At 40.2% G+C, this 17,210-nt stretch overlaps 1 protein-coding gene across 1 annotated transcript; it reads left to right on the plus strand.

The window, feature by feature from the left end:
- The first annotated feature begins 2,464 nt into the window (after window positions 1-2,464).
- Window positions 2,465-15,728, plus strand: pudp (pseudouridine 5'-phosphatase). Its single transcript, XM_085914836.1, has 4 exons — window positions 2,465-2,609; window positions 3,148-3,366; window positions 4,999-5,228; window positions 15,160-15,728. Exons 1-4 carry the CDS (start codon window positions 2,540-2,542, stop codon window positions 15,334-15,336), a joined length of 696 nt encoding a protein of 231 aa, XP_085770962.1. The 5' UTR covers window positions 2,465-2,539; the 3' UTR covers window positions 15,337-15,728.
- The last annotated feature ends 1,482 nt before the right edge of the window (window positions 15,729-17,210 follow it).

A 17,210-nucleotide genomic window follows, 5' to 3' on the forward strand; every position in this document is an offset into this window, starting at 1 on the left:
ATTCCATTCATTTCTGCATATTTTATAGACGGCGGTGGATCGTTATTTTCGCATTGCATCACTCTGACATTTCTATTTGCATGCATGTGCATGTTGTCTCGTTCTTGTGTGGTGCACTCATGCAAAGGAAATACACAGATGAATGAATGAAAATAAAATCTAGAATTGATGAAAGCAACAGAGAGCTCATTGGCATTTGTTTATTAGGATTATGCAAACATTTAATTTGTGCTTTTAGGTCACATACACAACAGACCAAGCACCAAAGTCCTAGGTGGGTACGAAATGGCCCAAGTCGGGGCAAAAATATCAACTGTGTTGGACTACAGTGGAATAATAAAAATAATCTCGAAAGTCATTAAAGTTACTGTAGAGCTTTTGTGGCGTGTTACTCTACATAAGAGGATTATGACACATGAATTTGCTTATGTAGCAGTTTCATGTTCAAATGGCCTAGAGTTAGAACGCCCTTTGTCTGACTTTGGAAGAATTTCATTCCAGAGAGAGATATGAAAACTAACAGTGTCTGAGTCAATGATATCGCCACATCACTATTTATATGTTCAGACTCTCGATCGGAAATTGTGAATGCTGGCTGCATGTTGATATCTGTCGCTAACAGACATCTTTGTGTTATTTTGTATCATATTATCTTTGCACTATGCTTATTAGTATACTCACAATCAGTCCAAGTAGCGCAATTCCCTGCTTGCTTGGGTTTGAAGTACCCTTGCCATTTCTCTTTCAGAGTATTTTAATTAGACTAGGAATCCTTCACTTTTGGGACGTGAGAGGATTCATAATTCCAAGTGAAAGAGAATACTGTAGGTATTGGCATACAGTAGCTTTAGTCAGTTCCCCGAGCACCTCTGTAATTCTCTCAGGCAGATGTTTGAGTTGTGTCCATACAGTATTGCCAACAAACAGATGAGCCATACGCCAAACGAATGTGACGGGGTGGTAACCGATTGTGACGCAACAGTTGCATAATTAAACTGTACACTAAAATAACCTAACGCAGAGTTGCCTGCGGTCAAGTTGGAGGTGGTGAGATTGCCTTTCATGGAAAACTAAGACTGGGAGTAGATGATTGTCAGGGGAAGTCAGGGGACCAAACAAGGACACGCTTGAGTCTTCCAGCGGTCGGCTTGAGTGAGCTGACGTTTGGAAACCTGGCCCCCGGAGACCACAGGCAGATGCTCAAAAAGATAAAGACCCTCCGGCAAATGGTCCAGGGAAAATTATGAGGCCCACTCCAGTGGCTAAGGCAAGAGTGGTGCGACAGTGCCAGACAAGTCCCCCGTTCGAGTTGCTTTCATCCTCAGAATCAACAGGGACAGTTAGCACCTTTGTTTACTCTGTTGCGTTCCACTTCTTTTTGAATTTATTGGCGTCTCACACCGTCATACTGGATAGCTATTTTTATAACCGATGCATCTGTATCTCCATCCTGCCCACACACCCGGCAGTGGAAATGCTAGGCTGATAAATGAAGGTGTATTGCTCTCAAATGCAATGGTGTTTTTGTGTGGAAAAATGGTGGGCACCACTTAAACTAGGAAAACGATGGTCAATTATTCTCTGGTGTGATTTTTTTTTTTTTTCATTTCCAGACTCCAATCATAATGTTATAAATGGCATGGAGACCAAAGGTAGTTTGTGAAATTGTTATTTCAGGCACCAGGCAAGTGCAGCAATAAAGAAGAAATTGTTTGATTTTGTGGTCATATTACGCACTTGCTGTGTGTGATTCACAGGACTCCATCATACACTGCAAATCGTTCAGTGTTAAAAGTTCAGGGAAAATGTTTAAAAACACTTGCTTGACATCCTTTAGTAATAAAAAAAAAAGCATCCAGGATGTAACAGTGATATGTTGTTGAAATGGTGGGTCACCTGGAATTGAACCTGATGTGTTTCTATTTGAAATTTGTCCTTCCGTAATGATTCAAGTTGATTGGATGGAGTCAGTATTTTTTCGGCATCATTTTCCTCCTCACTTACAAGATGGAATCATACTTCCTTAATGTAGGCAAAACTTTCACATGATAGTATTTGATGAAAGAAACTTGCTGATGGTGTGTTTTTGAAGTGTGGTTAGTGATGCGAAAAAAAAAAGGAGTGCGTAGTCGCAAGTTACTCAGAGCGACACACCAAGGAGATCTATGAATAAAAAAATATCTTTTCAATTTAGTAAAATGAATTGATTATTTCCATGGTGTCATTTGCACACGCAAAATGTTGTTTTCCCGCTTTCAATGCAATATGATGTATATTCAACTTTTGATACACCATTTCTATTGTGTGTATAAAAGCATTTTCCCTTGGAAGTATGTGAGATATATACTATAGTTGTGAATGTATTTTGAATGTTCATATGTGTGTGTGAATGGTAATTCTAATTTTGGTCCCTAATGGCCTCTCATACATAAACAGTTCTGTCATTGGAGTCAGCGCTGAATATATTTTGGCCCATCTGACTTGCCGTAGAAAGGCTTGCTTCATGCTGCACTCCAACACGGAAGTCTGAGGTTCAACTATGTCGGTGACAGCCAGCGACTACAAACGTGTGAGCCATGTCATATTCGACATGGATGGATTGTTATTAGGTACCCTGCAAATTTGTGTTACTTTAGCCATTACACGAAGGTTATAATAATACGGCAATGCAGGATTGGAAGTATTATGTCCATCCCATATGAGTGACAACATTTTGCAACTTTTTGATTCCTTAAAACAAATGACGTTACTCTAAATCATGGCTCAGTTCAGTAGTAATGTTTTTATAAAGCTGCATAGTTGAGAAGTTTGATAGCATTGGGGTGGAAAGTCCTAATCACAATTTGGTAAATTTCATATAGTATATATATTTTTCCAAATCTACTGTATATGCTTTTGATCAGTCCACATGTAGTATGGGTAATATTGAATTTTTATTTATTTACAAAGTTTAACCTATCCAAAATGTTGAAAAATGAATTGCCTTCCTTGATGATGCAATGTTATTAATGATTGAACAAACAACTGTTTTTGTGCTCTCATGAAAAGTGAAGTATTCAGTCCGACATAAGCAATGTACTTGTTTAGTGATATTTTTCATGTATTTAATTCAAAGTGTGTAATTTTCTGTTCATGCGGTCATTTCAGACACCGAGCGACTGTACTCGGTGTCTTTCCAGGCAGTGTGTGACCGCTTTGGAAAGGAATACACATGGGGAGTGAAGTCCAAAGTGATGGGTGCAAAGGCTTTGGATGCAGCTCAAACAATCCGAGACACTCTGGAGCTTCCTATGAAGGCAGAGGAACTCCTCACTGAAACCAGAGAAATACAGGAGAGGATATTTCCTTCGGCCAAACTCATGCCAGGTCTGCATCGGCTTTTTTCCTCCCTCTGTTTTTCAAACTGTTTGTGTGATCACACATGTTTGCTTGTCACTTCAGTAGGAAAGATTTTCTATGTAGGTTAGAATTGCAATGATTAATTGACAAGTAATGGATTATCAAATAATTTGCTAATTATCTTTCAAGATCCAATTATTGTCTAGAGACATACAATTAAAAAAAAACATCTGCTCTTTCTTTTGAAATGGAAATCAACATTTTTGCCCAATTTTCTTTTGACATGTTATGCACAAAATCAGTTTTAGTGCATTTTCTGTACTGTCTATTTGAAGAAATTTTCTTTTTTCGAAAAATGGAATGGAAATTAAAATATGTACTTTAAAATCTGATGAATGGATTAGTCGACAGAATAATCATCAGATTAATGAAAAAAAGTTGCAACACTAATATATGTTAATAAAATTAAAGAGTAGCAAAACCATAGAACTCCTCCCCTCTACACACGCATTTCATTCTTAGTTTTCCCTAACATTGAGAGAGGAAGTTATTAGCCTTATGTCAATGTCAAAAATACAAAGTACAATCATGTGAACTCTGGGTTTAGTCTTGGCAAGAGCGGACTCAAAAAGCATATTTCCTAAGAACTTGTCTCATATATTGTACTAAGAAATTGTCTGTCATTGGAGCAGCTGGCTGTGTATTATGCAAACTTCCCTCCTGGCTCTGAATTAGTTTGTTTTTTCAAACACAAATCTTTTATGGTGTTTACATTCTAAAACATAAACCTCATTCTCTTAAGATGATAAAAGGAAGAAAAAACATTTTATAAACACGAGACCTCTCCTCTGCCGTCATTTTTATCCCAGCACGATATTTTCAATATTCTATATAGATATACGGTCTTGACATAAAACAAAAATATATACAGTGCAATAATGGCAACTTTGTTTCTATGGAGATTGCCTGGTGTTTCTTAGTGCAAGCAGTTGTCTTGCACTTTTTGCCACCCTCAGCACCATTATCATTAGCCTTTACTTTCCCAGCCATGCTAAATAAAGTTTCCTTGCATGAAAGGTCTAAGTTTATACAAGATGTACTGTACACACTGGGGTGCTTATTGAGCCAAGCTCCAAAATGAGTGGAACAGTATGTGAACAAAGGAGAGCGCGGAGTGAGAGTCAGTGAGACAGGGCCAACGCGAGATGAACTATGTGCAAATGAAACAATGGTGCTCGGCGGGGTTGTGGCAAAAAAGGGGAATTACTAAGTACTGATATGTACAGTATGATGTGACACGCGCCTTAAAATATGAACTTGCAAAGCAATATGGCATTTTGGGACATTCATGAACACGAGTCGGCCTCTTCTCATATCTACGAATTGTTCATAAATCGAACACTTGTAATTTAAATTCTACCTGTACGTATTCTTCTTAATCCGCCTAAATCTTTTTTTCAGGGATCAGATGCCATTGATGTTTGCATTATTCATGTTCATACCCACTGCTTAACAGAATGAAAAAAAATAGATTTTAACTAGTATGTTGCATTAAAATAATTTTTTGGGGGTCAAATTTTCTGGCATTTCTTCAATGTCACTAATATACTCCTTCACTCGGAAAGTATTACTGCACACAATGACTCTTGTCTTGTACAGGTGTGGAGAGGCTGGTGAACCATTTGAAGAAGCATGGTATCCCTATCGCCGTAGCCACCAGCTCAGCAAGTGCGACATTCAAGTTGAAGACAAGCCAGCACAAAGATTTCTTTGCTTTGTTCAACCACATTGTCCGAGGAGATGACCCTGAGGTGAAGAATTCCAAACCCCAGCCTGACTCCTTCCTTGTCTGTGCCAGCAGATTCAAGCCCCCGGCTTCTCCAGATACCGTAAGCATTTATCTTCCAAAATTTACTAATCAAATGATAATATTTTGGGAATTTAACCCATGCAAGGTCACAGGCCTTTTTTTGCATTTTGAGAAACTGGTGAGAAATTGTAATGATACTACTATATACAGTACATACTATGGATAATGATGCTTTAAACAATGTTGGCCAGCTGAGGTGTTTTCGTGAAGGTAAGTGTGCCTGCATCAAACGAATGCATCCTTCGGGAAAGAAGAAGTTACTTATGTAAGACAGGGCTGCGGAACAAAACAGAATGCAGATCGGTCGTCTATTGAACCTCAGTGATTTTTCACAAGTTTTGAGGACAGACAACACATTATCACAAAATAAACACACATACTGACATTAGCTTTGATACTGTTTTGAGATGCGAGTTCAATTTTCTCCGTGACAAACCATGGTTTTTCCTCAAAAGATCACGTTTTCCCAACTGAAAATGAATGCACATTGCTTTCATCTGTTCCATGCATCACAGGGGGTATAATAAATAATTCAGGAAGGGAAAATAGCATTCTATAACGTTGTCTATCCATCCATCCATCCATCCATCCATCCATCCATCCATCCATCCATCCATCCATCCATCCATCCATCCATCCATCCATCCATCCATCCATCCATCCATCCATCCATCCATCCATCCATCCATCCATCCATCCATCCATCCATCCATCCATCCCTCCCTCCCTCCCGGCTAATGTTGTACAATACTTCATAAAGACACACAGCAATGATGAAATGAAACAATTGAAATCAGTAATGTTGTCACATACAGTTCCTTGAGGTGTTATTATGAATTCTACTTGAGCTGGTATGCTTTTTTATTTGATGACCCTAAACTGGTAGGAAAAAGCGCACCAAACATACACTGCCAATAATTTGAAAAGATACAACGATTAAAATTTGTTTTTAAAATAATGACTGCTCAGTTGTTGGGGACCCCTGATGCTAAGCATCTGATGCACTTAAAAAGTGCTATACTCATAAAAATGAATATACATTCAAAGTCAACTGGGATGGGCTTCCTAATGAGCACAAATTATGTTGAAAATTAAGAGATAATGCTTTTCTTGTTTCAGCGGCAAACATTTGCTTACACTTGTAAGTCACTTAAGAAATGTTTCAAACATTTGCACAATTACCTGCACTTAATTACCTTGAAGGTTGGATATTACAACAGTTGTTGAATTATTCATACACTACACACATACAATAATGAATCTCAATGGGAATATTTATCTGAAACTGGGATTCATTTAAAGTCTGCCAGTATTGCAAAATGGCTGGTGTTTTCCTTTAGAGGTTCCCCTTTATTTTAAGGGTGATATGAGTCGTTGAGTAATTTGAGTTCCTCAATTTAAAAAGAAAAAAAAAGGGTGCTTTTTTTTTTTTCTGCCTTCTGTACCCATTTATTTGGTGTGCTCCATTGATAACACCAGTGAAGCCAGCCACCACAACTCATGTTCATGAAAATATTCCGACTCCAATGTGGTGAGCAGGCCAGAGATGAACATTCTACCTTATTTTGCTGACTTGTTCTCCGTCCCCGACCTGGGCACCCTTCCGTCATCGTTCGTACGTCTTCATTCATAAAATAATTGTTGCTTTGTTCCCGTCCGTCCTCGTCAGTTTACATGCAGTCAGTATTGGGGTTAAGGGCAGGCACTATTTTCTCTTCTGTTTTCATAAATCTTCATTAACCAAGGGAGGGGGGAGCATACTTATATACTTGTTATTTGATAGAATTTCCAGTAGTTCATCCCCAATACCAAATTATTTAATAGCTACAGCCCTAGTCTGATTTAGCTTTAAGTTGAAATTCAGCTGATGCCACAAATGTTTTCCATTTGCAGTCCTGCAAGCAAACTCGATTTTACTTCTTTCATTACTTATGGTTCAAAAAAAGACTGTATTGTGCCAATAATGAACCTGCAAGGTGTAAGATTCCAACCTCACGCAAAGCTGGTGTGAAGGACCGACCATACTAAAGGACACAATTGTGTGTGTTTGTCTGCTCGAACAAAAGGCTGAATTAATGAGTGGCCAGCAGTGCCCCTTGTGTCTTCTGTTAGTCCATGGACTGTAAAACACCTGATTCAGCTCTATCGGTCACTTAGAAGATGCATGACTTGAGTTCATGGGCTGGTTAAGATATATTTTCAGAAACTGGCTTCAGTAAGAGGGAAGCGGGGGATTCTACTTGACTTCCAGTGATCTCTCTTTAGCCATCAAATACTATTGAATACTGTATGGGGAAAAAGTGACATACTGTTGATTACTGTATGGGGAAAGAGTGACATTGAGCACAACTCAAATTATATTTGATTGATCGCCAAGGACAGCATCGTGTGAAGCTCATGTCAAGGAAAAGATGATGGCATTTTTCTCATATCATCCTGACATTTGTGGTCTCATTAAGGAGGTAAATTTGGCAGGTCAGTGTTCACAGCCCTTCTTCTTTCACTTTAAAGGATTTCTTCCTACTAATAGGTCTGCCTGTGACACTGCACACCCGATTCTTTTTTATCTGCAGCCAGCTTTGGTTTGAGCTGGCATTTTTCTTGATGAGATATGAAACCGCAGCTCAGAGGGGGGATTCGACAGCGTGTTCACTGGAATAATAAATGATGATGCGTCACTCCCTGGCTCATCTGACAAAACCAAGTGTATGCTTGTGTATGTGGGCATATGCGTGAGTGAGCAAATGCGGGGTGGCCACCCTTGTTCTGTTGCTCTCTTCCGGTTTCCTTTTGGTTCACTCAACTACCAGCAGATGAAAATAAGTGAAGTATATGAAACGTCCTAATCGCGCATTATCTGTTTTTTTCTCCCACGTTCCATTTGTGCACAAAATTGGAAACACGTTTTGTAATTTTGTTTTAGGGAATTAATATCAAGAAAACAAGTCATTGTTTAGTTTTGTTAGTATTTTGTTAAATTGTATTGCAACAACCCAAGAGTACATTCGGGCAGCCACAGGTGATCAACTCATTCAATGGGAGTTGTAATTTAAAATCACATATATTCAATATTCCAGACGCACTAATTAATGTTTGCTCCTTTTATTTAAAAAAAATATTTCAGTGTATTCATCAGTCAAAGTCCGCTTTATTGTCAATTTCTTCACATGCCAGGCACACAAAGAGATCAAAATTACGTTTCCCACCGTCCCACGGTGACTAGACAGTACACAACACTCACATCAAATAGCACAAAGAGTAAAAACGAACAGACAGGAGCAACGAATAAGTAATTAGCAAATAACCCAAATAATAAACAATAAATAAATAAATAGACAAATAAGAGCAGCAAAATGGAGCAAGCGCGCTAACAGCAGACAGCCAGATCATAGCGCAAAAGAACAGGACGTCATGTAGCAGAGGGTGGAGGGGGGAGGGAATTCAGGATCCGGACAGCTTGGAGCACGAAGCTGTCCCTGAGTCTGGTGGTGCGGGAGCGCAGGCATCTGTATCTCTTCCTAGAGGGCAGAAGTACAAACAAAGAGTGAGCGGGGTGACTCTCATCACACACAATCGCAGCCGCTTTGCGGGTGAGACGGGAGGCGTAAACTTCCTTCAGGGAGGGAAGTGGAGCCCCGATGATTTTACTCGCAGTGGTCACTATGCGCTGCAGGGCCTTCATGTTGTACTCAGAGCAGCCACCACCCCACACAGCGATGCAGCTGGAGAGGACGCTCTCAATGGTGCCACGGTAGAATGTGGTCATGACGGCGGGAGGAGCACTTGCCCGCCCATCAAACATTCCTTACTTTATCGTCCGTTGCTATTTCTCCTGTCGTTTATTCGAAAAACCTTCCATAGCCGAAATGCGCATTTTCCTTTTTTTGATTGGTTTCAAAATTCCATCGGCTTCAAGCGGAAAAGGGCCAAATTTAGGTCATTTTTTTGAATTTGTAGAATTTCCATGCAGATTTACATTTGCATCTCCATTTAAATGAGTAGATGGAAAGCCACCTAGTGTGATTTCATGTATGCAAAAAGGAGACAGGTGCAGCACAAAGAACCTCACCCAACCCCCAAGCCACATTTCTCATCGAGTGCTGCACCTCAATGGCCTCACAGATGACTAACGTTGTGTAAGTGCTGCTTCCTCAGAGAAAGAAATGAAAGATAGGAAAAAAGGTGCACTCTCTTTCTCTCAGAACTCAAACACAACGTTGATAATGAGCCAGGAGATTTTACCATAGGTACACTCGGACGTCTGAGTAAGATTAATGAAACATAATAGCAAGTTCACGCTTAGACCGACACAGAGCGGAGCAAACTGGTTCTGGTCCTGTCATTAATCAAAAAGGCATTACCACTGGGAACACTGTTCTAATCTAGCTGTACAAGTCACGTACAATTAGGACAAGAACTTTACTTTCTGAATGACAAATTGGCCCATTATTGCTAGACAAACCATATTCGCCAATACACACCTGCACTGGGGTAACACAAACGGTTAGGAGGCGATGTTAAAATGTAAGACCAATCCATTAGATAAAGGGCAACTAAAGCCCTAAAATTTCAAAACAAGAATATGTGCTAGCACTTTGCAAAAACAAGTTGCTTGGAGTCATATTGTGGTAAAATAATAAAATCCATGTAAAAAGGAGCAACATGTTTGGCAAGATTTACTGCATAAGTCATTGGAAGAATGCATTTCTTTGAAAGAAATCATAGCAACACTGAGTCATAAATTAAATAACATGCTGCCCCATAATGACTGGGCATTTTGGACTTGTGTGCATCTGAGTGCTTTGAGTTGTGCAGTAAATATTGAATGCAACTGTGTCTTTTGGAAATAGTGTTGTAATGAACCCGCCGTATGAACACAGCCCTAAAAGGCTGCCACGTTGTTTTAACAAGCTTCTGTAGGAATAATCAAAAGGGCCTGACTGGCTCACTAGTTTTTTTTCTGCAATGCTCTAAAATATTCAAGAATTGTGTCTTTGAAATAAGCTCAGACAAAATATTATATGTGAATGGAAAAGTGAAACTCCCAGCGTTCCCCTCATCCGCCACCAGTTAGTGTTCTATTATTTTGAAGTGGTCTGATAAATTTCAAGATGAACACAAGTAGGCCATCATATACAAGTTAAACGAAACATGTTTAGCATATATAAATTACATTGATCTAATTGAATCCAAATTTATTTCGAGAACATACAAACAGCAGGTTGTACCATTCCATAAAATACAAAACCCTAAAATGAATGAACATGAAAAATGAGATATCATAGATGTTAAAAACCAAGAACAGCAAACTCCATTGTAATAAATTGGAACTGACAATTCTTATGTATGGTTGGCGAAAGTCAATTTGATGAGATGAAGCAGGATTGCAGGTGGACACCTCGAGGGAACGTGGTCCTTCTTGAGACAGAATCATCCATAGCAACTCTGATGGCCAAAATCCAAATGTTAGGCAGTGTGAGAGAATCCTTGCAGTCTAACAGAGGTGTAAAACAAAATGTCAATGTAGAAATAAGTATTGAGATTTTAACATTTGTACATAGGGACATACTCTAATTTCCATGGGTAGTTCATTACAGAATACTGAATAGAGTTAGTCTTTATTCAGTAGACCCTGCCAACATCTTTCTTAGCTCTCGGAGTCACTAAATGACCAACATATGGTGAGCGTAATGCTCTGGATGGACTATAAGGCATGATTAAGACAACATGATAGAAATGTGGTAAGATAAATAATATTATATGGCTCGCGAAACCTTCAAGTCAGGTTGACCAGGAGTCAGTTGATTGGTAGCAAATAAAAGGGTAATTTGATCAAACATTTTTGTTCCATCAAGTGTGCCGCTGCCGCCGCTGCGTTTCGTACGAATTGCGAGCTCATCATACTAGAGATGGGAAGATCAGAAAGACGCAGAATATAATTGTTAAGGATGGAATGGAGCCGGGACGACCAAATGCAGCTTGGACCAGGGTTTATTGAGGGAAAAGGGAGTTGGAAGGGAGGATGAAGGGGAACAGACAAACCGGAACGGGAAAACTATCATGACTTTCTGACACAGGGACTAAACTAACTGAAACCGAGAGACAAGAACAGAAGAATGAGAGATGAGAATAACTGAACACAAAGACAAGACTAGAGACGAGAACAATCCGACCGGGAGTCACGCGCAGACAGGACTTAAATACGCGACAGATAATGAGTCGTATTCCTTGTTTGGCATGCACAAACTTGGCCAATAAAAGCAGATTGATTGATTGATTGATTGATTGATTGATTGATTGATTGATTGATGCCATAGATTGTGAGTAGACACAGGAGGGGAAGGTCAAGTACACAGAGACACGTAGACAGAAATCATGGCAACATAGACACAAAAATGAACGTAGACCAGTCGTGACAATAATAGCCAAGGCATCACCATGTTACCAAGAGGGGGGGGGGGGCAGTTTTCATAATTTTCTTGATATGCAGCTGAAGGGGAAACAGTTGAACAAAAATAACAGCCAGATTTTTGTCTGTGACTTGCCCCTTGCTTGTTTGAAACTTGGCAGACTTGAACCTTGTTTGTGATTTGCGCATCATGACATAGTCCCGACTCTCCTAGAAACTATTTACTCCCTTTTTATTGAGCCCATCATTAACACTAGCTATTATTTGTGGTCTCTGCAGAGCGACAAAGAACAGCGATGGTGAAATGTTAGACACCCCTTGCGTAAGCCTACCCCCTTGGCTTCAATATCATTTAAGAAATTTTGCAGACAATCTGTCACTGCCGCTTACTCACCCGCCGCTGCTCAAGGTACACACTTGACGCACGTAATGTTTTCTTCAGTCTCTTACAGAACGACAGAACGGTGATTTATGTGCGTTAACGCAGATGTAGGCGTCAGCTTATTAACTAACGTTTCACAGTTTGTCAGCCGTCAATAATAGCACTATTTTCTGCATCGATGAGCATGGCCGTTTTAGCAGCATTTGTGTTTGGAATATTGACAGTAGTAGAACATAATATATGTAAGATATCAATTCAGAACTTACTTCATACTGATAGGTGAAAAATTCAAGGAGTTTGAATGCTTTTGCAAGCCTCTGTTTATAACATCGCCCACATACAACGTCGCTCTGCCAATAATTGGCGTCTGTCTCTTTTTGCAAAATTCGGACCACATGAATCTGCATGTCAAAGAGCTCCAGTGGTGTTGGAAGTACAGATCCAAGCTCCAGATCCACAAATCACTGCAACTATTCCAAGCCACAGATGACATCATAGCAAAATGCGTTTGTGTTATTTACTTAATAATGAAAACGACTCTGCTTCCGTCCGCAAAATTGCGTCATTTGTGCCAGCCATTTCCCATGTAACAGCTTTAGCTATCCGGGTCGCAACAACGTTGGACTGGCAGTAATACTCTTGGTAAAAGATGGATCAATACATATTATCGATTGAAAAGATCTACCATGAGCTAACACTTATAGTTTGTCATAAGAATGACAGAAATTTCAACCAACATTGTCAGTTCTCCAGAAAATAGAATTTCAGCCAGTTATTGGATCCACACCTGCACATTGCTGAGACATTTCTTGGAGTTGGCCACCAAATTTGCACGAAGCTCAAGAGAGCTTTTGGCTCACCCTATTTTGCTGAAATCTCTAAACCCTTCAAGTTTCTCAGCTGCCGCTTGGAAACATCAGCTCACTTCGCATGTTTTTTGCGGGTTTTTTTTTCTGTAGACTGTCCGGCCCGATTCAAGAGTGTGCTCATTCTTGACCCATGACTTTGTTGCCCTTGGAGTTATGTTTTGCATCATTGTTATGCTGAAAATCACGTCCAACCCAAAGAATTGACAGTACATTGCTCTATTTGTTGTTTCCTCAATGCAGTGATATCACTCTGTACCCTTTGCAGCACAAAAAGCCCAAAACATAATGGTTCTAGTCCTCCACGCTTTAGTACGAAAACACTGTCCTTTGGGTCATACATTCATTTTCCACAAGTGGTGGGTCAAATCATTGCCAAATAGGTCAACTTTGCTCTCACCTCATCACAACACTTTCTCCCAAGCCTTCTGAGTTTATTTATAATGTACAGCAGCAAACATCAGACAAGGGGTTCACATTCTTTCCTGAACAGGAAGAATTGTGGACACATTCCATCTTTGTAGACTCCAGCACCCTTGTGACTGTTGTGAGGATAAGTGATTCGGAGAATGAATGAATGAATGAATGAATAATCAGACAATTTATTGGTTATCAGAATTATACTCAGCCAAATATCCAAAACGCATCGGTCGGGCTTTATGTCATTAATAGCAGCGAATGGTATTCATTTATCTGAAGACACCGATCATATTAATGACCTCATAATATTTAGGAAACGGATAAGTAAATACCAATATGCAGTGTTCACATTTTCAAAAGATCACTACGACGACATTCCTGGGAAATAACAATTGTCCTATCACTGGTGAGCAATTTTTAGAACAGGCCCACACCACCAGCTACTGATATGGGACTTGGGGTACCGCGAGCACTGCATTGGTAAGCCCTGCTTTATCCAGTTTGCTACCAACATGTCTTGCACATCCCCCCCCCCCCCTTTTTGCTTCATACTAGACTGCCCCAAATAGAAAGTAAACTACACTAGTGGACACTTTAATCTATCTGATAGGCATGCTTTGGTCCGTGGGGGGAAGGACGAGCACCTGGAGGAGGCTCACACAGACTCGTTTTGCATAAACATTAGTGTAATATATGCAGGAGGATCGCTTTGCGAGTATCTATATGAAATGGGCCGTGGTTCTGTTAGATAGCAGAGAAAACTGAAAACCGAAATAGGTATATACGCTCGATCTCCGATCAAATTCATGACTGTGCTGACTAAAATATGTCAATAATTCCTAAAAGCGAATGGCTGGGTTCCTGAAAAAAGTGTATTCAAAGACCAAGCAAACAAAATTTTCATATCTGTGCTACGACTTTGACCATAGGTTAAGGAACACGGATCAACTATGAAAGCAAGGCTTTTGGCTTAGCTTTTGTTGCAATGCAGCCTGATACAGCTACCATGATATTGTGAACTGTCCCAAACCGCATTGACTTTTAATAAGCTCGTACTTTCGAGGTTCCTTCCCCTCGTAGCAACGCCAGTCCAAAACCCAGTGCTTTTTACAGGGCTTTGTCCCAGAGCCACACTATGTGTCAAGGTGATGCAGATTATTCTTTATCTATCTCATTCATGCTTGGAAACCTTCACCTTTGGAGAGGTGATGGTCCAACAACTGTATTTGGCAAATGAAAACCGGGACACCTACGACCTGTTGGAAAATCGGTTATTCATCAATAAAAAGCTGCAAACTTTTACAGATCGTATCTATTTACAAAAATTGATGAATGATAACGCTAGTATTCACAAAGATCATGGCTCACCTTGTTCTGGTTGATAACGAGCTAAAAGTGTTGGTAATAATCATGATGTGTGTTTGACACTATTGCAGGCACGGCGTCGTTCCACCGGTAGGCTTCAGTAATATGCAGTAAATCTCATTCAACTCTTAAAAAGCATACATTTAAAAGTTCATTTTAAAAGCTTCTGAGAGTTGTGGCCAACCGTTTTAACGTCTGAGTCATGGCTCTCGAAATGCCCACGATGTCTCTGATGAGTTTTCGTGCAGTGTATAAAAATGTAAACAAAGCTAACAGAGTAGGGCTGGTGGGGGAACGTTCCTTCAAATTGCACTTTTAATGGCTAGACCGCCTCCCCTAGGTCAAGCGAGCTCCTGTGAGAAATGTCAAGCTCATCAGATTGGAAATGCAAACGGTGCCTCTGTGTCCCATTTGCCTGCATTTGTTTTTGCTCTCAGCTCTGCCGTCTGCCTAATAAACTTGTGGAATAGTATCATTTTGTTGCCCTCCATCTTGTCACCCCACACAGTGCTTGGTATTCGAGGATGCCCCCAACGGTGTGAGGGCGGCCTTGGCTGCGGGGATGCAGGTGGTGATGGTTCCCGATGAGAACTTGGACCCAGCTTTGACTCAGGAGGCTACACTGAAGCTTAAGAGCATGGAGGAATTTGAACCGCAGCTGTTTGGCTTGCCGGCGTTTATCTGATTTTATTGTCAATCTTTGTGGTTTGGTACCATCAGTTTTATTTGAACTCTTATTTTAAGTAACTCTTTCAAAGCTTTTAAACTACGTGTCATAATTTTCTCCCAATGATATTAGCCCCAAACATCTCAGACTCAAGGTCGTCAGGTATCTATGGATCCATTGCTAAACTTATTTTGTCATAAAGACATTAGACATAACTAATCTAATCCGCAGCGCCGTTATAGCCAGGCACAGCAATGTCACCTCTGCCTCTGATAGCTAAGCCAAATCCTTGAATCAGACATTATTGTTGAAAGTTTCCTTTTTTTTTTTTAAAAAAAGAAATGCTTGTATACAACTAGTTGGGACGCCAAGTGTAAAGTGAAATGCCAAATTAAACCAAGCCAACCTCATGTGTGCTGCCTATTTCAGAAAATGTGTCTGTGAACAAGCAGTTCTTAATTGATGTCATTGCATTTATACATAAATCCACCCACACCGACTTATTCTGGCTGTTGACCAGCATTCATTCAGAGTTCTACTATAAAGCCAAAAGGTAAGCAGATCTGCAATGAATTTTGTTGGATGCACTTAATAGCTAAGGGCTTCTAAAGTAGCTTCTGATAGGCAGCACGTACGTACAGTACTTGTGTGATGAAATTGTCAATGGCAAGGGCTATTTGTATTTTGTAATGTATGCATTGGATGCTTGGAGACATTGGCAAGTGTAAATTGGCGGCTGTGTGATGAAGTGCTTTCGCTCGTTCCACAGATCAGCTCCTTGTTTGGACCGGGAGCTCCAAATGCAATAACCTTAGCGTTAGTGCAATATCTATTTTTATTCTGCCATCAACTGGAAGCTTTTTTTTTTTTTTTTTTTTTCAAACTTATTTGCATGACAGCTTCTGACCTTGGCAGAGGTCTACACCGTTGGGCTCTGACCGTAATGCGGTCTGTCTCGCTCTTCGGCGCCGACTTGAAGTGGCCTTATTGAAATGCCCCAAACACAACTCCTGTCTTCAATGTAATCCAGTAAGGAGACTGCAATTTGTACTCAGCCTTTCATCTCTGCTTGTCTGGCCAGCCCCACGCCAAGCAGGCTTTTACAGCTCGGTCCGCTCCGGGAGCTTCTGGGGGCCGCGGTGCCCTTCAGGCTGCCGAAATAGAATTTTTCTGCACTTCTATCCCTTTTCAACCTTTAATCCCCGAGGAGAACTAATCGTCTCAGCTGCTTTTTCACCTCATTCCCTGCTCAATAACACACCCAATACAATATTTTTTTCTTCATTATGATATGTATCATTTACGTTTTACTGCCAGCCTCACTCATCTTGGCCAGAGTATGCGTGAGTGATTTCACAGTTAAAAGGGGTCTAATTTTGGAAGCTTTTAGTCGACATGACCTCATTGCATCTTCATTGCATTTATTTCCATGATCTGCCTTTTGATCTTGCAGTGTAAACATCTGTGATATGATAGAACCTGTAAGTGGATGAGCACAAGGCACGGATATAGCTTTTGAATATTTGTTTATCACCTTTGTTTCTTACAAATATGAATGTGTAAGAGTTCTGAAGTTGACCAAATGCCATTACGGGATTTTGAAGTTTCCCTTAGGACGTAATACAAATAGCAAGAATCATATCCAAAGTTTACACATTGCTGTCTGCAAGTATTGACAGTTTGGATGTCATTTAAGTGTGTACTTTGGCTTTAAGTGGTCCATCCACCAAATATGCAGAAGTTACATCCACTTTATGTGTTTGACTTAGCCCCTTTTGAGAGGCACAACATAAAATTTAAATGCTATCCTCTTTTTTTTTTTGACATGCTTTAATGAAAATCCTTTGCGCTGAAGGACGTCTGGATCGCAGTGGCATCGCCAAATTCCTCCC

This window comes from Syngnathus leptorhynchus, chromosome 1, assembly GCF_054491065.1.
Source record: "Syngnathus leptorhynchus isolate UIUO chromosome 1, UIUO_Slep, whole genome shotgun sequence".
Lineage (NCBI taxonomy): Eukaryota > Metazoa > Chordata > Actinopteri > Syngnathiformes > Syngnathidae > Syngnathus > Syngnathus leptorhynchus.

Bases quoted from the DNA above. Each gene is read 5' to 3' on its own strand.
- pudp (XM_085914836.1), top strand. From the start codon at position 2,540: ATGTCGGTGACAGCCAGCGACTACAAACGTGTGAGCCATGTCATATTC. The intron at 2,610-3,147 runs GTACCCTGCAAA...CGGTCATTTCAG, and splicing joins CATGGATGGATTGTTATTAG to ACACCGAGCGACTGTACTCG. The intron at 5,229-15,159 runs GTAAGCATTTAT...CACCCCACACAG, and splicing joins CCCCGGCTTCTCCAGATACC to TGCTTGGTATTCGAGGATGC.